The sequence below is a fragment of the Piliocolobus tephrosceles genome, chromosome X (assembly GCF_002776525.5).
Source record: "Piliocolobus tephrosceles isolate RC106 chromosome X, ASM277652v3, whole genome shotgun sequence".
Taxonomy (NCBI): Eukaryota; Metazoa; Chordata; class Mammalia; order Primates; family Cercopithecidae; genus Piliocolobus; species Piliocolobus tephrosceles.
Genome location: NC_045455.1, coordinates 74,104,997 through 74,128,602, shown reverse-complemented (window position 1 = coordinate 74,128,602; position 23,606 = coordinate 74,104,997). Strand labels below are relative to the sequence as shown.

Below are 23,606 nucleotides of genomic sequence, written 5' to 3'. Positions count from 1 at the left end.
ACTATTCAAATAATGATTTGTCAAATGTGTTATCCTTCGATGAGGATTATCGGTTAATGTGACATTCTACACATCTTGCCAAAATAATCAGATTTCTCATTTCTCTTGCCAATGCTAAAAATAGGATGGATGCATTAGGCATTCTTAAGTCAGTTTGTACCTTAGTTTTATTTCTAATATAGATATTGAGTGAACCCTAAAAACAAAATTACATGTGTGGCTGCAATCATTATTGAGAGATCAACCCCTCCAGCGGTAACAGATACCAGACATAAGCACAATATCACATTATATGTGTGCGAAAAGTGGTGTTTACCCAGAATGTCTTTGGTCAGACTTGTAATGCTGTTTTTTTTCCCCATTTTTGTTTGTGGCTGGGTTTTCTTGGCTTCCCCCAACCCCTTTAGCACAGAACTCTGAAAGCCTCTTAGTGATCCAACCCCACCAACCACAATTTATAAAGTCTATCATAACAGTCTATGACAATAAAGAAAACACTAGTGCAAATATGGTGTCTGATTTATAAAGTGATTCTTGTTTCCAGTTTTGGCAGTCTCCCTGCTTCTGCCAGCCGGGGGGTGAGGAAGGAATGAGCTCAGATCCAAACGAGGACTCCCAGCATGGCAGAGAGGACACTCAGCCCGTAGACCCCCTGGCCAGACTGGGTGGAAAGCCATCTGTTTCTGCACTTACTATGCATTCTGAGCACCTGAGCTGTGACTGCACTTTAGTGTGCTGGCTTGTTAATTTCACATTGGGTACCTGTTTGCAGATACCTTCCTGAAACTTACTTGCAGAGGTATTTGAAAGAATAATGTGCAGGAGAAAGGTCAATAAACACATAGCACAAATCACTTTCTTCTCCAAAATGGGATGTTCAGTGCATTCAAGATTGTCCCCTGGGATGTGGGAAAGAAGCATAGGGACTTTCTGTATATGTATTTTTTAATATTAGCTTTTAAAAGCTGTGCTTTAGTAAATATTTTGTAACATACAAATATACGGGCGTGATTTTATTTAATATTTAAATAAATAAATATGTACGTTTGAGAGCATGAAAAATTTTTTCCCCGATGGAGCTGCACAGTCAGCCATTTTTAAAGATCATGGAGTGAAGCTGCAAACTCCATCAGGACAAGGGCCGCAGCCATTTCACACACATCTGAATATATCACTCTTAATTTATTCTTGGGAATGAATGGAGAAAAGCATGAACAAATGATCAATAACTTATTGAACTCTGTAAACTAATATTTTACATCAACCAACTCATAAAGCCATTCAGAATGTTATAAGCCTGGTTCTCGTTTATACGATGCTGTCTTACCAGTCCTACAATTGATAATTGGGAATATTATAGCCTGAGGCAATAGTGCTTCAGTACAATAATAACACAGGTTTATTTTTGCTAGAAGTTACCTCCAGCTGGCCCTCTCACATCAGTCACATTTTCATCAGGCTTCTTTGCCCTGCATAGCCTGCTATGTAGAGGGGGGCTTATAATGTGAACTGAAAACATGATTCTGGCTCCATATATGAGTTGAATTTTATAAAACTCTCTAACTTCCCTCCAGAATATGAAAAGCCAATGGTATTGTAATGACTGCCAATAAGTTATCTTGTTGTCATATCCTCGACCAACCATTTCCTGGAGTATAAGCCTTGGAGTCTCTAAAGACTTAACTGGAGAACAGGAAGTAAGACCAGGGAGCCATAATTATTAAACAATTCATTTTTACCTGAAATTATTTTTTTATTCCCTGGGGATCAGGTACATATTTGGCCTCATCTTCAGAATTCATAATGTAGAATTCAGAATTCACAGTATTCTCGGATATTAAGATTAATGTACCCAAAGATTTGTAGCACTTTGATCCTCAGTGAAATATTCGCTGTTATTTGCTATAGTCTGAACTGGGTAACAGAGAGACCCATCCATTCTGTGAACTAACTAAGAAGCTTTTTCTCTCTCACATAACAATCCAGACATGAGTCATCCAGGACCAGTAGGGATGCTCCTCTCTCCTCAACATGAACCTTCCATCTCTGTTTCCAAGTTGGCTTCTCTATTTGCTGTTATTTCTAGGTAGGGGAAGGGTAAAGGAAAACTGAAGACAGTACTTGGGAGTAGAGACATCACTTCTAGTGGCGTCGTATCGGCTGGAAGTTACTCATAAACCACATCTTGCTGCAAGGGAGGCTGGACAAGGTAGTCTCTAACTGAGCAGCCATTTGTCCACAAAGCTTGAGGAAGGGAGTTGCCTATAACTAATAGGCAAAAAGGAGTGGAAGGAGATGAGGGGACAATGAGCAGTCTCTGATGTTCACTAAACCCCATTTAGGTAGGAAGATGGACTCATTATATGAGCAGGAGTTAACTCTGAGAATACATAAGTCTACTAAAAATTTTAATGGTCACGATTGTATTTCCAAAAGGTAAACATACTTTGGGATTATTTAGATTGTGTGAGAGAGAGAAATTTGAAAGTAGATTCAACAGCATTCATCTTTTTGAGGAAGTTTCAAAGGTCTGTTTAGAGACTGCATCTGTGATTATTGAGTAAACCTGGATTGTCACCTGCACAGCTTTTGCTAGGTTTTGTAGATTAAAAAGAACGTTAATTAAAAACTAGCAAGTTCATCAGATGAAGTGATTGTGTTTTCTACATATGGGAAACAGATCCCCTTGGATTGCAATCTTCATTATTAAAGGAGCCCATTCTTATTTTAAGCTAAAGTAAATGAGAAATCAATTGAAATTTAAGGAGATTGTAACTACTTGTGAAATTGTAATCACTGAGGTTGGTATATGCCACTATTTCTCATTTGCCTATTAGTTAAAAAAAAGAGGAGAGAGATTAAACCCCATTCATTGCCTCTTTGCCTTTGTATGCAAGAGTATATGTCCGAAGAAAGTTTCTCATAAACCCACAAGGGTACTTGGGTTTTGGAGCACTCATGTTCCCAAGTCAAGATGTTAGTCATAGTCATGTAGTGGTTTTCCAATAGGATTTCATCTCTGTTTGCCATAATAGTTTTGGAAACTGCAATTCAACCCCAATCACATTTAGCGTTTATAAAAACTGTCTTTATGGGAAAGCTGAAGTAAGACCACAGAGTTTTCCTACAAAACCAAGGCCATCTATTGCCTTTAGCTCAACAATAAGTTATTGGCTTTGTACTCAACTTCAGGGGAGACCCAGGGAAGAAGGTAGGAAGCAGGAGGGTTTGCAAGAGGAAAATAACGGGTGAGTGATGTCAGAGGTGGGCTTTTCTTTGTGCTGCAAGTATCCCAGGATGGAAGAAAAGATATTCTGCAGGGCATCTTCAAAGAAACAGAGAGCTGGAAAGACATGCCTGAAAGAGGAGCCTTCATTTTGTGGCCTGGGATCTTGGGCTAACATTCCAGAAGTGGATGAAACTGAGGGTCCTTGGTTGTAGAGCATGATGACAAGGGATAGATTGGATTGTTCTACCAGCAGCGGCAGGAGAGGTACAGCCTGTGTCATTGAAGAGCGGGATGTGCCTTAGAGCAGTGTTTCCAAACCTGCTGGATCTTAAGACTCAGTTGGGGCCCTTGTTTTAAAAAGAAGAGAAAAGGCCTCCAGATCTATCAGTGGGGACTCTGATTTGGTAGTTCAGGGGTGGACTCTGTGATTTCTTCACAGCATCCTAGGAAGAGGTGAGAGCCACTGGTGGACAGGGAAGCCATGGTGAATGAGGTGACTGTATTTGAGAAGGAGGGTGAAGCCTGTGGTATGGAAGAGGTGGGTCCCAGAAATTGGCAAGAGCTGTCTGTTTCTGAGATGACCAGACAACAAACGCTTGCTCAAACCTTCGCAAGTTCAGGGTGTGAAGGAGTTCCATTCTCACTTAGCTGCCGCATCACTAGGCTGCTACCCCCGTCCTCGGTCTTTGCCCTTCAAGAACACTAGGTAGTGGCGGTGGTGGCGGTTGTGGTACCAGTAAAAATAATCATTATAATGATAAACCTGAAGGCTCATATGCATCAAAAAGTTTGAAAGCACTCAGAACTCTTCTTCTCAGTGCCTGTGGCTGCTTCTTATTTCATCTAGTCTTTCATGGTGAATGACAATACCGTTATCTCCACCACCCCAAACTGGAAGTCAGAAGATGGTCTTATCCTTTTACTCACCCACTCTTCACCTCTCCCGGCTCCTGTGCATTCCACCGACTTACAAAACCTTCAAGTATTGTCTCTACTCTGCACACTGTGGTGGTCACATGAACAGAGTTCATCATCCTCTCTTGCCTGGATCCTTGCACCTGGCCACCCCGTCCTGGTCTCACTACCGCTGGTCCATCCTTTCTATAGCCGAAGGACTTCTAAAATGCACATCTGAACAGGTCATTTATTTTCCTGCTTAAAGCATCCTTCAGTAGATCACTGTGGTTGTCAGGATGAAGTCTGAGCTGCTGAACATTTAACAAAAAGTCCTCTGTATTCTGGAAAGCCTCATTCCAGCCCCTGCCTCTTCAGGCTCGTTACCTTGAATGCTCCATGGCATCACCTCCATCGCAACTTGTACTCCACGGTCTCCCCACACTATGGTGCTGAATTCTCCTGACCTAGCCATACCCTTTCACCTCTCCGCCTCTCTGCTGTAATCAGCAAGTGCAGAGAGGGCAGAGGGCTTGTCTGTCCTGCAAACAGTGTCCTCAGAAACCCACAGGATACCTGACTCCTAGCCTCCATCAGTAAACTTTGTTGAATGGATGAATGAATGAATGGTGAGCCTTTGTGCATAGTCGTTTATATGCCATTCCATGCCCTGCTTTGTGTAGTCAGTTTTGTAATTGTCTTTCAAAATCCAACTCAGGCATTACTTCCTGGAGAAGGAGCCCACGGATGCCCACCCACCCACCTGTGGGGTTAGGTGCCCCTCCTGGACACACACAGGGCTTCTAGTAACAGCAGTAACCACACGGACCTGGGGTGGGCTGGTTCACTCGAATGTGAGCTTCCCAAGGACAGGGTCTGTGTGATGCTTCCTTTCTAGATTTCCAGCCCCAGTGGCAAGCACATAGTTGGTGCTCAATGAAAGTTTAAAGAACAAGTTTAATGAACACGCGAGTGACCTGTGCGCACTGTGCACTTGGTGTGCTCAGGTGGCGAGTTATTTAATATTGCCAGAAGCCAGCCAGCCATGTGATCAATCCACAGGATTCTTAAGGGGCTGGAGGTCACTTGCAAGCTCAGTGTTTTCCTGCTTCTTTGAGAGGAGAGCGCTTTTCCTCTTTGGAGCGTGAACACGTTAGGGACCTTGGGGTTGGGGGTGCATCTTCACTGGCAGCCTTGGCACTTTCCTTCCTGGCCTCATGGATCTAAAGCAGCTGGCCTGGTACCTCGGACCCCCTTTGCGTCTCATTCTTAGAGAGAAGTCTGTGAGAGCAAAGTCTTTTCCAGAAGAGATGAGGCTTTATCAATGTAGAAGCACTGCCAAGGTAGGGTGGCATTATTTTTCAAGTGGCAGAGGAAAACAGAGACATGGTAAATAGCACAATTAGTCCAAGATGCCACACTGCAGTTACTCTGCCAAACTTTTAGATGACACTTTTTAAACAAGTAGTATAGTGTAAGACATTTGAAAATTGGACTCTTTATGGAGACTAATATTGCTGTCATAAGACTACTTTATGAAAACCCAAGGGGACCTTTAGCTGTAGCAGAAACTTCCTCATTTAAACCATGAAGGTTAAACAATAAAAACTAATTTTCTATTCCCAGCATACCCATCGCACTCCCAGGAAAGCATCAGTCTGCTTTATGAAAACAAGGACACACTATTCTTTAGCCCTTTGGTAGGTAGAGGACGTGAGCTGTTTGCAAAAATGTGTCTCTTCCAGTTAGCAGACTCCTTTTGGAAGAAATGATCCACCAGTGACTGTATGCGGGGTTTGGGGAGGAGACCAACTCACATATTGGTCAAGTGTTTCACTGAGGATTTTCATAGATGGGCATGGGATGGTGGCCGCTGATTCAGTAGGAGCTGGAGCATTAGGAGGCTGAGTGCAGTGGTAGTGGTGTTGCGGAGTGTGTAGAATTCATGCTGAGAAGACTTTGGCTTTGGGAGAATTTGATTAGTCAGTACTTTTTATATTGAAAATAAAGAATTATAGGGGTCAGAATGTGAAGTTACAAATTTAAGATGAGGATGGCTTTTACCTTCGGGATGAGTGGGGTTTATACCCTACCTGCCTTCTCTCCTCCTGTCTGCCTGCTGGGTCACTGGACCCCTCGTCCACCTCATGATTTTCCCCCTCTCTCTGGGGAGGGTGAGGACCTGTGCTGTCACCTCCCGCAGTGCTCCTGTCCTCTCCCTTCCTGGTGTCATATAGGGCTCTGTTCTAAGGAACCTAGGCTGAGAAGGGCAACCCACCATGATCTTTTATAACATGTATTTAGGCAACAGAGAACTCAATGAATCCTGCTCTTAAAGTTCTTTGCTTTGGGTGTTTTTGCACTATGGACTCTTCATAAGGAACCCGTGGTCACCAGCTCCATCCAGGTGCATATACATGTCCCCCCAGATCCTGTGGATTACAAGGTCAGTGTGAGCTTTAGGGGAGGGAGGAAAGCAAGAGGCTGAGGCAGCGATACTAAATCCTGTCTCGTTAGCTATTGCACAGCACCTGGCGGCTACTCTTTCTGTGCCTTGTTAGCCAAGAATGCCATGGAGATAAGAGCTTTGCAATTAAGGATGAGATACTGATGAAACACTGGCTAAGGCATCTTTCCAAGGGAGCAGTGTGTGCAAAAGTCTGCATGTACAGGAGGGTGGGCTTCTTGCAGGTGGAACTAACAGTAATTTCATGTGGCTGGAACCTATGGCATCCCAGAGCGTCCTTCCAGGTGGTGAGGTTTGGGGATATAGGGGAGGAATAGTAGGGGGTTTGGGAGTGGTAACCAGACTAAGTGAAAAATTAATATTTTTCTCTATACTCTCATAACCCATCTGACACCAACTATATGGAGTTTGCCCTCACACGAAGCAGTTCTCCAACTCTTCAGACACTAATTGGGTGTTCTGCAATTGAATTATGACACTAACTCATGGGAGGTAACTCAGCCCCAATAGGTTAAAGGCTCAGCCCCACAAGACTGCCCCACTTCAGATGCCAGTCGCAAGTGCCAGCTTGTTGCCTGTATTTCGGACCAACCAGCTACAAATTGGGGGTTCCCATGACCTCCTACTCAGGTTTGGTAGTATTCTTGAATGGCTCACAGAACTCAGGAAAGCACTTGGCTTACTATGACCGGGTTATTATAAAGGATACAATCAGGATCCACCCAACGGAAGAGATGCTTAGGGCCAGGTATGGGGATGGGGAGGGTCATGGAGCATCCATGCCTCTCAGGGCATGCCACTCCTTCAACACCTGGACATGTTCACCTGCTAGGAAGGCAGTGGTACCCTGGCTGAAGCCCATTGTTGAGAGTTTTTATGGAGGCTTCGTTACATAGACATAGTTTATTGAATCATTGGCCATTGGTGGTTAACGTCAACCGGGAAGTCAGCAAGTCAAGGGGTGTGATATGGTTTGGCTCTATGTCTCCACCCACATCTTACCTCAAATTGTAATTCCCATAATCCCCACGTGTCAAGGGCAGGACCAGGTAGAGGTAATTGGATCATGGAGGGTGGTTCCTCCGTGCTGTTCTCATGGTAGTGAGTCTCATGAGATCTAATGGCTTTCGAAGCATCTGGCATTTCCCCTGCTTGCACTCACTCTGTCCTGCCACCCTGTGATGAAGGTGTCTGCTTCTTCTTTGTCTGCTTCTCCTTTGCCTTCCCCCATGACTGTAGGTTTCATGAGCCCTCCCCAGCCATGCGGAACTGTGAGTCAATTACCCAGTCTCAGCCAGTTCTTTATAGCAATGTGAAAACAGACTAATACAGGCTGGGACTGAAAGGTCCCATCTTCTGATCACATGACTGGTCCCTCCGGAAACCAGACCCCATTCTCCAAGGGTCACATCATTAGCATAAACTAAGGTAAGGTTGGAAGGAGCTGATTATGAATAACAAAGGATGCTTCTGTGACACCTGTCATGCAGGAAATTCCAAAGGCTTTAGGACCTCTGTGCCAGGAACCTGGGATGAAGACGAATTGCATATTTCTTATTAAATTACAATATTACACAGGCCTAGTTATGCAGGGCCTTCTAAGCCCTGGTAAGGAACGTGGACTTGTACCAGAAGTCTGGAAGCAGCCCCTGGAGGATTTTAAGAAGGGATGTGTACTTTAGGATGCCCTCTCTAACCGCAGTGGATCAGCTTGAGGAGGGCAGGAGACAGGAAGAGGGGGTAGGAAGCTACTATGGTAGTCCTAATGAGAGGTGATGAAAACTTGAAGGAAGGCAGTGGTACCCAGGTTGGAGAGGAGGGAATGGATTTCCTAGCTCTTTACAAGGTGGAAATCTGCAGGACTTCTCTGCAGGAACTGGAAACTGGCTATTCATTTTCAGAAATAACCCATGTGTGGCATTCATGTGCTAACTCGGCTGATGAATGCACTATTCTTGTAACTAGGTTGGAGAAGAATTACATGAAGGATATCATTAAGATGTTAAAATGAATGCATTACATATGTTAACAAGTGTATGAACCCTGTATTATATCTGGCAAACGGGGTGTTCAATCCTTGTTCAACCAGCCAGATGTCTCTGCAGCTGCTGCTGCTATTGCAGAGGGAGGCAGCCACCTGAGACCCCAGCTATGAGCTGGTGCCAGTGATTTCCAAAGCATCTGGCTGTACAAATTCCTTCTTCTATGCTCTGATTGACAGGTACCACATGGATCACACAATTCACATCACAACGCACAGGTGAGATTTTCAGTCTGATAAGCTCAGACTCCAGCAACTTGACCTTTTCAGAATATCTTTGCAGCTGAGAATGTTCTCAATTGGAGCTGAAATCTATTTATATTATTATTATTATTATTATTATTATTTTTGAGATGGAGTCTCACTCTCTTGCCCAGACTGGAGTACAGTGGTGTGATCTCAGCTCACTGCAACCTCTGCCTCCTGGGCTCAAGCGATCTCTAGCGTCAGCCTCCCGAGTAGCTGGGATTACTGGCACCTGCTGCCATGCCCAGCTAATTTAAAAAATACTTTTAGTAGAGATGAGGTTTTGCTGTATTGGCCAGGCTGGTCTCGAACTCCTGGCCTGAGGTTGATCCTCCTGCCTTGGCCTCCCAAAGTGCTTGGATTACAGGTGTGAGCCCCTCCTCCAGGTCTATTTATATTATTTTGTAAGTTGGAAAAAAAACAAAACTGTAGTCAAACAATCTTAAAAACAATTTAATAACATTCTCTCCTGAATTGGAATGTTATCAAAGTCTTGTTTAGGGCAGTTATTCAGCTGAATTTACAAAGAGGGGCAGGCATATCCTTTGCTGTAAATGTTTAAATTGTCTGGAGCAAAATTCCCATAACTACTTAAAGGAGTTGAAAATACTTGTGTTTATATTTATTCTTACACAGTACCATCTCTCCTAAGTGGCCCTAGTCTATTGAGATTGAGCCAGCTCTGAGACATCGCCCTCCTCCTTAAGTTTGGCAAATATCCTAAAACGTTTGAAAAGATGTTTAAAAGATCTGAAGGAAGCTGATCTCAATGGACCAGAGACAAAGTCTGCACAGCCAGGCTCCTGGGAATTGCACTTTTTGGATGCTGAGTTCAGGAGAGGCAGTACTAGAGACCACAGTTACACAATCACATTGATCTTTTGTGTACTTTGTTTCCTGGAGAAGAAATTGTGTAATCCCAGCATTTTTTTATGAGTCAAATAAAAGTTGAAATTTAAAAAAAAAATCACATTGGTTGTTTTCCTGTCTGTTTAAATGTACTCTGACAGCAAAGATGAAAAGTTAATGCAGTCTAAATAGAAAAATACCACAATGAGAAGATTTTAAAAAAATATTGTGAAATGTCCTCATCTCTATTGTTTTCAGACATTGGGGTTTCAAATCTGCAAAGACTGACTGCGGCGGTGTCCCAGGCTTGTCAATGTGGGACAGTGTCCACTAGGTGGCAGTATGTCAGAAGGTTTCTTTTATCCTTGAATGGGCAGAGATTTCTTTGGTTGCTCTGGTAGTTTGGTTTCCTTTTTTTGTCTTGTTTTGCAGGGTTAAGTAAAGCTATCATAATTTACTTGTTTAAAATTGCTCTTATCTAAAAATGCATAAATTCGTTGCAAGGCCTACTTGTTACAGGGTGACCATGAATAAGTTGATTCATTCCTGTGAATTTTCTTGGTAACTTATTATAAGTAATGATCCTAATTGTCATGGTTGCTTATAGAAATCAAGGGGCAATTCTTTCTGCCCTTTGCATGTAACAGATGATGAATATGCTGTATCCTGAGAAGGTAGATCACAAATCCTCCTGGGGAGCTGGACATGGTGCTCATTAGCCAAGAGAAGAACTTGGGGGCGCCCTTTGCCCGGCTTCCTCAGCCTGGGAACTGTTTCTGGCTTCTGCTCCAGGCTGTTCGTTGTTGAAGTTACCTGCACTTCTCTACACAAATCTACAGGCTTTCTAATGGCGTGGGTAACATGTGGTTGCGTTGGATGTTTATTCAGAGTGTTAACTAACTGGTTTTTGTTCATTTACAGCTGGCTTAAAATAAGATAAAACATACATAAATTTTTTAAAAGATCTCTTTCATGTGAATAATTTGTTCAGGAGAAAGGAGTCGGGATGTTCTTTTGTACTGTTTTCCCAAAATTAGATTATCAGAACTTTCTGAATTCAAAGAAACCGGCAGTGCCGTCTGAATGATAAGATTTTGGAATAAAGAACTATAGAAATTTTAAAACACTCTAATTAATCTGGCAGATGTAGAGGACTAATGTGGATGAAAAGAAATGTAAATGCAAAGCTTAGAAAATAAACGGGATTGTCAATTGGGGTGAAGTTTTGGGTTCTTCTTAAGAAGGACTCCTATAATCCTGAAAATGAAAGATATTAGGGGGCCATCAGAAGGTCTGTGCTTGGCATGTGTATAGCAAAGTCTCTGATCTTTGAGAAGATGGCAACATGGAATGGCTCCTGCTCTGTGGAGTGGACTCGATAGGGTCATGTTTGGAGATGTGATGTCCCTTATCCATGTCCTGCAGGTCTTAGTCTTGGGGGTTCATCAGCCATAAACATGGGTTGGCCGGTTCTGAGCCAGTTGTTTTCTGAAGCCCCTGGAAATTCTGAGATTCTATTTTCTGATGTCCCGGCTCCTTTTTGTCAGATCCCAGGATTCCCAGATGCCAGTCAAGGCGAGCCACCTTCTCAGAGTTACTACTTCAGGGAGGGAATCGCGCTAAGGATTCCTGGGCAGATGAGTGGTATTTTGTCCCAGCTTTCATGAGTGTATTTTATGATGATACCTTGTAAAAGGATATGGGTGTATAGATCCAGAGACCAAAGTCAAGTCTCAGCTTTATTAGGTGAAGCCTTATTCTCTCTCTGCCTCTATTTCTTATTCTGAAAAGTGAGGTTAGTAGTAGTTATGGTTTTCCAGCCTCTGATTCTAATAAAAATAAAATATGGTAACAAGGAAAATACTTTGCTGTCTACAAATGTAAGAGGTTATTAAATTTTCAATGTGTAGAATACATATGCAAGTCGTGAGACTATAGTAAACCCTTAACTGAGATGTCACCAAACAACTATTCATGGGAACACTTAATTAGTAACGACGTTTCTCAGTACCTGCTACATATTAGTATCATCTGGGAGGTCTTTAAAAAACTACCAAGTCACTGTCAGACTAATTGGGTTCATTATCCTGGCTGAGGTTGGGGTCAGGGTATGGGTATCTTCTAAACTGCCTAGGTGGCACTGGAATGCATCACATACTACCTACAGAACTTCAGTTACAATCTCAAGGCCAGAAGTCACCCTAAAAGTGTAGTCTTAGAAGAATGTTATTTTTTATGATTGATATATGTGCACATAAATAACAATGGTTTTAGAGCTCAAAAAGCTGGAGTGCAGATACAGATACTGGGAATACTTTCTTTGTATCTTGAGGTTATAGACACGTCATGTGCTCTCTTTTTGACTCTGAAACTTACCTATAAGGTTTCCGAGGGGAATTGCAATCCTTCGACACCCAAAAGATATAAAATGAGAGCATCATTACCTCATGGGTCTCTAGCTAGAGTTTTAATTCATCCTGGATCATGAAGCCTTTTGTTCTTTTTTTTTTTTTTTCTTAAAGCAGACATTGAAAGTGCATCTGAGAGGTGCTGCTGGTTACTGAATTTTCTTGAAACAAAATGGGTCTGTAGCAACTCTGACCTAGAAGTTTCTGATTAAATGGGAAAGAAAAGTTCATTCCCGGGTAGAAGAGGACGAACTTTCCCTGTCCCTTGAATCAGTGGCTTGAATCTGCTGCTTCTTGGCCTGGGTCTCAAGCTTCCAGAAAATCTCCAGTCTGTGCCTCTGTGACCCTTTTAGGATGTGAAAGGGACTGTCATTCTTAGATGAGGCCCCAGGCCAGCAACGTCAGCTCACTGGTGCTGAATGCAAATTCTCAGGCCCCACCCCAAATCTACTGGATCACAAACTCCGGGGCTGGTCCCAGCAGCCGGTTTTACACGCCCTCCAGGAGGTGGTGGTGCAATGCATACATGCTCAAGTTTGAGGACCACCGAGCTAGGACAAAGACGCTTTTCTTGTTTTTCTTTTTCTTTCTTATCTTTTCTTTTTTTTTTTTTTTTTTTTTTTTTTTAGACTGGGTCTTGCTCTGTCACCCAGGCTAGAGTGCAGTGGCACATCACAGTTCACTTCAGCCTCTACCTCCTGGGCTCAAGCAATCCTCCCGCCTCAGCCTCCTGAGGAGCACAGGTGCATGTCGCCACACCCAGCTAATTTTTTAAAATTTATTTTTATAGAGATGGGGTCTCCATATGTTGCCCAGGCTGGTCTCAAACTCCTAGGCTCAAGCAATCTTCACACCTCGACCTCTCAAAGTGGTAGGATTACAGGCATGAACTATCATGCCTGGCCTGGCTTTCTTGATTGTAGGTGTGTTTGTATAGAAAAATCACAGAACAGGTATTTGTAGATATATGCCAGACTTAGTTCTGCTTCCTTCTCCCCTTCCCTGTCTCTCCTCTGATGGAAAGGCAGATCAGAGCTAGAGGGAAAATGAGGGGTAGCGTTAAATCTCAGAATTACTCTGTCACCAAGGTTCCTCTTCCAATCTGTGAGAGCCAGTAATCGAGTAAAGATATATTGTATGTATATAACCATATAAAGATATACACAGTGTTTAAAGATACACTGTATATCCAGCTTTGCTGGCACCAAAGTGAAGAAGAGATGAGCAAGGGAAGGTCTATTCCCTAAGGCGACCCATCCACCTGCCTGACAAGAGCTGGGTAGAAAGAAGAAACTGCTATCAAGGCACGTCCCTGTTGCGTGTCAGATCCCTCCACACACTTCGACACTTCCATAGCACTTGCACCTGCTGCAACAAGAAAATGCCCGGAAGCCACTAAACAAGTGGCAGCATTTGAAGGATAAGGGGCCCAATGGCTGGGAAACTGCGGATGGGAGAAAGCACAATTATACTCACATTTGCAGCAGGTAGTAGAGCACCATGAGCAGCTTAATAATGAGATCTTCCTATAGCCTTAAGGGAGAAAATAAAAAACCTGCAGAAAGAAAGAAAGAAAGAAAAAGATACACTGTGTATTTATAAGTCTGTCGTGAAGGCAGGGGAGACAAAACCAGGAAATTCCAGAAATTGGGCACCATTGAGGTCTTGAGGAAATCTTGGAAGACTGGAGGTCGACATGAGTGGGGAAGAAAACGAGGCCTGGTAAGGGCCACTCAACCCAAAAGGGGCCACCATGTGCCTAAATACCCGCCCTACACACGGCGCTCCCAGAGCTGTGCAGTGCAGTGCCTGGGTCTAAGCAAAAGCAGAAGGTGGCTTTGGGTGAGTCCTAGGGTTTCTTTTGAAGAGTCAGCCACCCTGTGACTTTAGAACTTCAGAACAGATCAGTGAAGACAGCTGTGCTGTCTCCTCCAATGATCATTAAAAACAATGTAGATTCTTGTCTCTCTCTCAGAAGTTTGGAAGCAGAAAGAAGAATAAATGTTATCTTATCTCCAGAATCCTTCCAGCTAATAACAATTGAAATTATGTTATTGCCTCTATCTATCTATCTATCTATCTATCTATCTATCTATCTATCTATCTATCTATCTATCCATCCATCCTCTATCTCAAAGCACTCCTCTCTAGACAGTTAAAGAACTTAAGCTGCATGGCCTATCTTTCAAACATCGTAGGGAGAATGGTTAGCATGAATAGTTATTCCAGTAATAGGGGAAATTAGGAATCTCTCTGGAGTGTTTTGTTTTGTTGTTGTTGTTGTTGTTGTTTTTCAGTATCCATATAATAGATATCTCTTTTGTTTTTTGTTTTTGTTTTGAGATGGAGTCTCACTCTGTCACCCAGGCTGGATTACAGTGGTGCAATTTCAGCTCACTACAACCTCTCCCCACCCACCTCCTGGTTCAAGCGATTCCCCTGCCTCAGCCTCCTGAGTAGCTGGGATTATAGGCACCCACTATCACACCTGGCTAATTTTTGTATTTTTAGTAGAGACGGGGTTCCACCATGTTGGCCCAGCTGATCTTGAACTCCTGACCTCAAATGATCCGCCCACCCCAGTCTCCCAAAGTCCTGGGATGATGGGTATATAATAGACATCTAAATTTACCAGGCACTATGCTAAGTGCCTACACACATTATCTCCTTTAGTCTTCACAAGCACCCTGTGATGGGGTGCTGTTAATATCCTCCATTTATGCAGGGACTTGAACCAAGGCGAAAGCCTGAGCTTTCATCCCCTCCACCTTACTCTTGCCCTAAGATGTGACATTTTAATGTCAGCTAATGGCTTGATACAGGTGGTCATGTGGTTACCTATTTCATCTTTTATTCTCAGGATTCAAATTGAGATATGCAATTACCTGTACTCTTTATGTTTTTCTTTTTTCTGGCTTGTGCTTCTAACCCTCTATTTGTGGCAATATTTTAAGTTAATTATTGGTACTCTAAAGGCTCTTAGACTTCCATATAGTGCTTTAAGTACACTGTAACTTTAAAGTAAAAAATTAACCACTGGGAGCTAAGCATCATTCTCTTTCCTGTGGGCTGAGCTTTAGTATTATAACAGAAATTCACTAATGAAATAGACATAAAAAGAGCCTTCCAGAAGATTTAAGAGGGTCATATATTCTGTGTAATTGTTATTTTCTTAGTTAACTTCATCTCCATTTGTGTACCTGCTACAGATTTTTAATTATGTTTAATTACACAATGGTTTATAATCTACATCGTCTTTTATTTCCTCTTACTGTCCAAAGTATTTTGTTTGAAGTTGGGTATGGTCTCAAACATGTCAACACCAATTCTTTGGGGGTGAACTACCGTTGATAGCCGCCTGGTACACATAGGAATTTCACTGCCAGTGCTATTATGGCACCTTTGGAAGGAAAAGAGGGTTAATTTGTTGCATATATATAACAGCCCCGAATTCTTATTGCTTTACAGAAAGGATGATTTTACAAATAAAATTATTTTTCCTTTTTATTTCAGGAATTACAACATATCGTTGGATCACAGCACATCAGAGCAGAGAAAGGTAAGCATGGATCCATATGTATGTGTGAAATGCCACAGGGTCACTACTCTTTTGGCTATAATAATACGATTTCTCTCATCTCCAGCGATGGTGGATGGTTCATGGTTAGACCTGGCCAAGAGGAGCAAGCTTGAAGCTCAGCCTTTTGCTCATCTCACTATTAATGCCACTGACATCCCAACTGGTAAGCTCCATTTGCATCCAGCCTGGAAAATATTTGAAGAGTCATTTATCAGCCCATTTCAATACTGAAACCTATTTTTAGTCTGTCACTGAATTTTTGAGAGCCCTTACTTCAAAGCCAAAGGAAAGACTATTCATCCTCAGGTGATGACTCACATCCTGGAAACTGTGATTCTCAAAAATGTCAGAATGGACATCATCACCCTATTCATTTTCAGATCATCAGAATGGATGCTTATTTTAAATGACTGTCAGCTGAGAGCCTGTAACCTGGAAGGACAATCCTTTGTTATGCTCATCTGTACTTTCCCAAGCTAAAGTTGACACAGCCCTGCTGCTGACCTCAGAGGTGAATGAATTCATCAGGTAGTCACATACTCAGCTATCTCCTGCAGAGGTCCAGGGAGGACACTTTAGATCCCTGTTAAGTTCCTTAAGAGACAGTAACCCTCTAGAAAATGAGATCTCCTCCCCCTTCTCCAAGAGCTTATCATTTTCTCTGAGTAAATGTTTAGCTCAATGGGCTAGAGACCTGATTATCTTGAAAATGAAGAAACCTGGAGCTCTCTGCCTACAGCTACCCTAATACACCAGTTATTCCATCATACAACCCCCACTGGTTACTTCGCCATGGGCTAGATAGCTATCAAAAAGATAGCAAAGAACGTTATGATAGAGTGACGATTAAACATTCTTGTTATCATCATGCCACTAATGGAACACTTGAAGATCTTAAAGGGGGATCTTGAAGTGTCCTCCCTGGCACTCTGCAGGAGATGGCTGAGTCTGTGACTACCCGATGAACTCTTCCACCTGTCAATCAGGCATTTTCCCTTCCTCATTACCTCTTATCCTTATTGCAATCCTGCAAGGTAGGGATTATCACGCAGATTTTGCAGACAGGGAAACTGAATGATACATAGGTTGTCATTTGTTCCCAGTTCATGATGATGGTTGGATTAGAAGTTGAATTCCCGTCCCGTTGATTGCTAAGGCCATGCTTTCCATGCTCTCTATTATCACATAAGCAGGCCACAAGGTATTTGTGGTCAGTTGGCTTGGCCAGAGAGAAAGAATTCAAAGCCCTTATGTTTCTCTTTTCCTGTGAGAAGTAGATTCATGTAACGTCTAATAACAGGGGTGCTAAAATCTGACTGCCTGGGTTTGAGGCTCCATTGTACTGGCTCTGTGACCTTGTACAATTTATTGGAATCACTTATGCTTCAGCTTCATCACGTCTGAAATGGGGATGATGATAGCATCTGCCTCAAGGGGTAGCTATGAAGATGAAATGAGGTAGAGTATTAACATTCTTGTGTGGATGAACAGCCAAGTAAGCACTTGTGAGTGTGACTTGTTATTTTTGAGTTTAATTAAGTAATTATGCATATTCCACCTTTTTCCTGCAAATAATTTAAGGCAAGTTTTTCTTGGAGTTAAAGAAAGAAAGTTCAAGTTTTGCTGAATTATTTGGAAAACTTTATCACAGCATGGATAAGGGAGGGATTTTTCCTGACCAAAGACACAGACAGGGAGAAACCAATTTTTTGGCTTTTAGAGGATTTTCCAAATGACCTCTCCTGTCCCAGACACTTGCTTCATAAATAGTTTTTTCTCTCTGTGTGTCTATGCATGTCTTGTGATGGAGCTACACTAATTTGCTCTGAGTGGAAAACTGTTTTGCATGTTAGCAAAGGCAATCAAATAAATATGGATGCATGTGTATTAATTTCTCTGAGTGGAAAACTATTTTGCATGTTAGCAAAGGCAATCAGATTAATACGAATGCATCAGCTGTGTGTGCTATTAATGTATTATCTTTTATCTTTTCAGTTCACTTTAAATAGCATATGATAAATATTGCATTAGACTGTGTGCCAAAGTCTGTTTGGCAATAGCAAGCGTGTTTTAGTTATCAAACTCTCTCTGCAGGCACCTAGCATCAAATCATTGCCAAAAACACAAGGCAAAACTCCTGGTTATTTTCTGACAGTTATTGAGTTTGTGACTGAGTGAAATGAGGTAGTGTATACTTCTGTTTAAGAAAATAGAATCTGTGGCTCTGGCTGGGCCCACAATTCCTTGAGTCCATTTATTACCCAATTTTGGCCAGTAGTGGAGGTTTCAGAGGAAGTGGCTTTAAATGTGCATGTTCATTTTGGGGCTCTGTTTTGCACTTATTTACACAAGTAAAATCAGAATCTGCTCTGCCTTATATGGACTGATACCAATTGCATTTTCAAAATGTCTTAGATGAAAATGCAATTGGGAAATATCTCATGAGGTCAGAATACATGGCTTTCTTTAGGAGGATACTCAGGCTAAATATTCGCAGAGACCTCTCCTGCAGCACTTAGCAGGAGGGACTGAAGTGTAGAGCAGGGGAGGCTGGGAAAGCTGGCAGGCTGGAGTCAGAGGTTGTCAGTGTGCCTCAGTGATGAAAATCCAGGTTTCCATGCAAGGCCCGCCATGTGATCACTGCATACTTTTCTCATGTTTTTTCCTGGCCTTGTCTGTTTCTGAGTCTTCTCTTCACACTGACTGGCTCTGGTCCTTTTCACCCATATGTGCCATGCATATTCCGTTCTTTGCTCAGTTTCCCTCACTGACAATACCCTCCCTTTTCTTAACCTATCCAAGTCTGACCCAAGGCCCCGCTGTCCTCTGGCTTCTCTGTCCCCTTCCTGAGCTGAACTCTCCTGCTTGCCATGAATTTCTGCAGCTTTCACTTGGCAGTTGCTTATAACTGAATGTCAGCCATGTGCTATGCAGCATGCAGAAGTGAAAATGCATATTTTATATGCTTATTTTCTATTTTCTCTACTATTAGTGGTAAGTGTCATTAGGGTACAGTTGTTTGATATAATTCTTAATTATGGACGGAGTGACTGTCCCTAGAAAGCACCACATAGATATTGTGTGACTGATCAAAAGCATGAACCAGTGAATGTATGAGTAAGTCGGTGCACAAAAATAGAGAGATGTTTAGTAGGAAGTAAGGGCACTTCTTCCACATGACTTACTTAACAATGGGAGTGGTAATCGGTCAAGGTTCCTATCTTCTCTCGCCTCTCTATTTCATATTCTTTCCTTGCCTTCCTAGGCCATGTCTTGCTCTAACGCTAGCTGATTCAACCCATTGAGAGGGTAGACTTCTCTTCTGTTAAGAGATAACTACAAGAAAAAATCACTGATTGAACAATGAATTGACTACAAGAGTGGGATAAGAATGAGGGCAGCATGGGATAACTTGAGATGGGAAGCATCTTGAATTTCATGGGTTTTGTCAATGGATTCAAGGAATTACTTTTACTAGTGTTCATGAGGGGCATGATGATCATGCTCACTCACTTGGGACCAGATGATGGTATTTGTATCTGGGGTGCTTTAATCTGGGATGACCTGAAATAAGACCTCCAATGAAAAAGAAGGGTGTTTATTGTGGTGAGCCCAGGAGGCAAGAGGGCCTGTGATGACCCCGCTCCAGATAGGTTGTGGAGTTCAGGAAATACCCTGTTTCTGGACAGATAGATTGGAACCATTGAATTCTTGGTCTTCTCATGATGGGTTGCCCCACCATCGGATGGCCCATGCTGCAATTTTTCTCCCAAGTGTTGAAAGAACTACCTATTTGGTTCCTGTAGCCTAGTTTTGAGGCTCCCAGATCATACCCCAGGCTCCCAGTTCTTTAGAGATAAAATAGTAGAACATTCTCTAACTTGTGGGTCTCTAGATAAGGATGTAGATGTTCAAGGTCCCCCAAACCAGACTAGGCTGGGAAGGTAACTAGTGTGTATTTCCTTTTTTTGGTTTGTTTTGTTTGTTTTTTTTAGACAGAGTCTTGCTCTGTCTCCCAGGCTGGAGTGCCGTAGTGCGATCTCAGCTCACTGCAACTTCTACCTCCCGGATTCAAGTAATTCTCTTGCCTCACCCTCCCCAGTAGCTGGGATTACAGGTGCCCGCCACCACGCCCAGCTAATTTTTTGTGTTTTTAGTAGAGATGGGGTTTCACCATGTTGACCAGGCTGGTCTCGAACTCCTGACCTCATGATCCACCTGCCTCAGCCTCCCAAAGCACTGGGATTACAGGCGTGAGCCACCGTGCCCAGCCATGTGTTTCTTTTTATCTATGAGGCTATCGTAAGGATTCACTCTAACCAGAGAGTTGTCAGTTTTGATGGATCTCTGGAATCCACTATAAGTCTTCATCTCTGGGGGCTGATTTATCTCCCTCAGCATCTCAGGGCCTAAGTTGTGGGTGGGTGGGTGTGACAGGTAGCGATGAATTTCTCATGGCTGCAGGAACTCTCTCAACTCCAGTCTGAGACTCAACTCTGTTTTGTTTTGCTGATTTCAAACTGTTGACCACCTTAGTTTAGGATAAGTATTTACAAAATCCTCTGGAGGAAAAATGTATTTTTGTACTTTCCACAGTGTTACAACTTTCCCACCATTAGTTACCAGCTTTTCCAGTTGAATAATACTGTCCACATCAATACAAATGTTTGATTAATTGGGTTTACCATAGAGGTATTGCCAATTTTTAATGACCCAGGAAATACACCAAGGAAAATACACCAAGGACCCGAAATATGAAAAGCACTGGACACATTGCTGATTTAGAAGGTTCTTTAGAAATGTTTTACTGCACAGAAGCTGTAGCAAGAGGACCAGGTGCTACCTCATTTCAGGGGTGAGTAGGGCTAAATGAGAATTCTGGTCAGTCAGGAGAAGCTTTACAGACCTTTGGTCAGAAGGATTGTGTGAAGTTGTTAAGCTAGGGAGTACAATGCTAAGAATATATTCTTTTTGAGCTTCTCTGGGGTTAGCTTTTTGGTTGTGCAAGCCAAGGAGGGAGACATTTGGGCTACTGGAGGTGAAGAAAACAGATTATGAGAATTGAGTTTAGATGTCTGACCTTTCAGCCAAAGTTACTGTGACCCAGTTTTTCATCTCCTACTTTCCCTCTTCATGAATTAGAAGAGAAGGTTGAGACTTGTGACATATGGAAATTGTCTTCCTATCCTAGTTTCTTGCTTTCCTGTCTCAGTTGCCTTTGGCGAATCTCTCCCTTCAACCTGGGAGTGACCTTTCTGCTCTCGTCTGTGTGGCTGAATCCCGTTTCTCTTAAGTTCTCAGACTTAGCAGCAACTCCACAACGGCATTCTTTACCCTTCTGGGTGGAAGGTTGTTCTTGCCTTTCCATCCTTTGAGCTCCCATAGGAGTTACTGAACCTTGCCTATTGGTACTTATGCCTTACGTCTGATGTGAACACATATCGTACTTACCCCTGGTGCACTATAGGCGCCTTGAGGGCAGGAAAAATGAGTTTTCATTTTCATACCCTCTCCCATGCCTAATAGAAGCACCAAGTACATCTGAATGTATTCTCCCCTTCTAGAAAGGAAATCCCAAGAAGTTATTCTCCCTTTGGAATAATGACTGCTATGCTATTTTTTCTCCCTAACCTCATAGAATTGTGAAGACGTCCTTCTCTTTTAAGGACTGACTTTTAAATCATATGCCTCTCTTCTCCACAGGTTCCCATAAAGTGAGTCTGTCCTCTTGGTACCATGATCGGGGTTGGGCCAAGATCTCCAACATGACTTTTAGCAATGGAAAACTAATAGTTAATCAGGATGGCTTTTATTACCTGTATGCCAACATTTGCTTTCGACATCATGAAACTTCGGGAGACCTAGCTACAGAGTATCTTCAGCTGATGGTGTACGTCACTAAAACCAGCATCAAAATCCCAAGTTCTCATACCCTGATGAAAGGAGGAAGCACCAAATATTGGTCAGGGAATTCTGAATTCCATTTTTATTCTATAAACGTTGGTGGATTTTTTAAGTTACGGTCTGGTGAGGAAATCAGCGTCGAGGTCTCCAACCCCTCCCTACTGGATCCGGATCAGGATGCAACATACTTTGGGGCTTTTAAAGTTCGAGATATAGATTGAGCCCCAGTTTTTGGAGTGTTATGTATTTCCTGGATGTTTGGAAACATTTTTTTAAACAAGCCAAGAAAGATGTATATAGGTGTGTGAGACTACTAAGAGGCATGGCCCCAACGGTTCGAGACTCAGTATCCATGCTCTTGACCTTGTAGAGAACACTCATATTTACAGCCAGTGGGAGATGTTAGACTCATGGTGTGTTACACAATGGTTTTTAAATTTTGTAATGAATTCCTAGAATTAAACCAGATTGGAGCAATTACGGATTGACCTTATGAGAAACTGCATGTGGGCTATGGGAGGGGTTAGTCCCTGGTCACGTGCCCCTACGCAGCTGAAATGGAGAGGGTGTCATCTAGCACAATTGAAGGATCATCTGAAGGGGTAAATTCTTTTGAATTGTTACATCATGCTGGAACCTGCAAAAAATACTTTTTCTAATGAGGAGAGAAAGATATATGTATTTTTATATAATATCTAAAGTTATATTTCAGATGTAATGTTTTCTTTGCAAAGTATTGTAAATTATATTTGTGCTATAGTATTTGATTCAAAATATTTAAAAATGTCTTGCTGTTGACATATTTAATGTTTTAAATGTACAGACATATTTAACTGGTGCACTTTGTAAATCCCCTGGGGAAAACTTGCAGCTAAGGAGGGAAAAAAAAAATGTTGTTTCCTAATATCAAATGCAGTATATTTCTTCATTCCTTTTAAGTTAATAGATTTTTCAGACTTGTCAAGCCTGTGCAAAAAAATTAAAATGGATGCCTTGAATAATAAGCAGGATGTTGGCCACCAGGTGCCTTTCAAATTTAGAAACTAATTGACTTTAGAAAGCTGACATTGCCAAAAAGGATACATAATGGGCTACTGAAATCTGTCAAGAGTATTTATATAATTGTTGAACAGGTGTTTTTCTACAAGTGCTGCAAATTGTACATTTTTTTTTTCAAAATAGAAAAGTTATTAGTGGTTTATCAGCAAAAAATCCAATTTTAATTTAGTAAATGTTATTTTATACTGTACAATAAAAATATTGCCTTTGAATGTTAATTTTTTTGGTACAAAAATAAATTTATATGAAAACCTGCCTTGTGATTTAGTACTTCTCCTTCATCTCTCTTTTGCTGTGTGATCCTATTATTTTCAATGTGGTAATGTGGCTTCTATCTCTTTCCAAAGGTTACTGGGAGAAATGCAGATTTAATTAAAAATTAGAAGCAGATTCAATTAAATTAATGATCCTTGGAATTTGAAAAATAATTTGCAAGGAATTTGTATGCAAGGATATACCCAGATAGAAAATGGAGGCTACTTCACTCAAAAAAGCCAAAATTTATATCATGTTGATATTGTGAGAAAAATACGGTGCTTTGTATAAGTTCATAATGTCTTAAAGAATAACTGTGCATGTTGTGCACATGTGCCCTAGAACTTAAAGTATAATTTTAAAAATAGTAAGAAAATGCACACACATAAAAAAGAATAACTGACCTGGAGGAACACCTGAACATTTTATACCTTACTATGGTAAGTAAGGAAGAATTAACAGTGTCCTGGACTCTTGTTCTCATGGAAATTTATACAGGAAAGCTGTCTGACCCAGGTTGGCTACTTTTGTGGGAGAGATATAAGAAAATGAGCAGCTTGGGAAGGCACTGTACACCATAATCTAAGGCACTTTTCATTTATGGATAAATGTTTTTAGATGACTGTGACAGGATAGAAGGAGAGAAGAAACAGCAGATGTTACAAAGAAGAAAC

General features: G+C 41.9%; 1 protein-coding gene across 2 annotated transcripts in view; it reads left to right on the top strand.

The window, feature by feature from the left end:
• The window catches only part of TNFSF11 (TNF superfamily member 11), a 36,488-nt gene extending 13,560 nt beyond the window's left edge, over positions 1-22,928 (top strand). Inside the window, exons 3-5 of one of the 2 annotated variants that reach the window (XM_023208697.2) lie at positions 15,648-15,693; positions 15,779-15,877; positions 21,418-22,928. In XM_023208697.2, the coding sequence (XP_023064465.1) occupies positions 15,648-15,693; positions 15,779-15,877; positions 21,418-21,839 (567 nt within the window). In that variant the 3' untranslated portion in view covers positions 21,840-22,928. The remainder of the gene's footprint in view (positions 1-15,647; positions 15,694-15,778; positions 15,878-21,417) is intronic. The other variant, XM_023208699.1, reaches the window with a different exon arrangement.
• Positions 22,929-23,606: the final 678 nt, after the last annotated feature.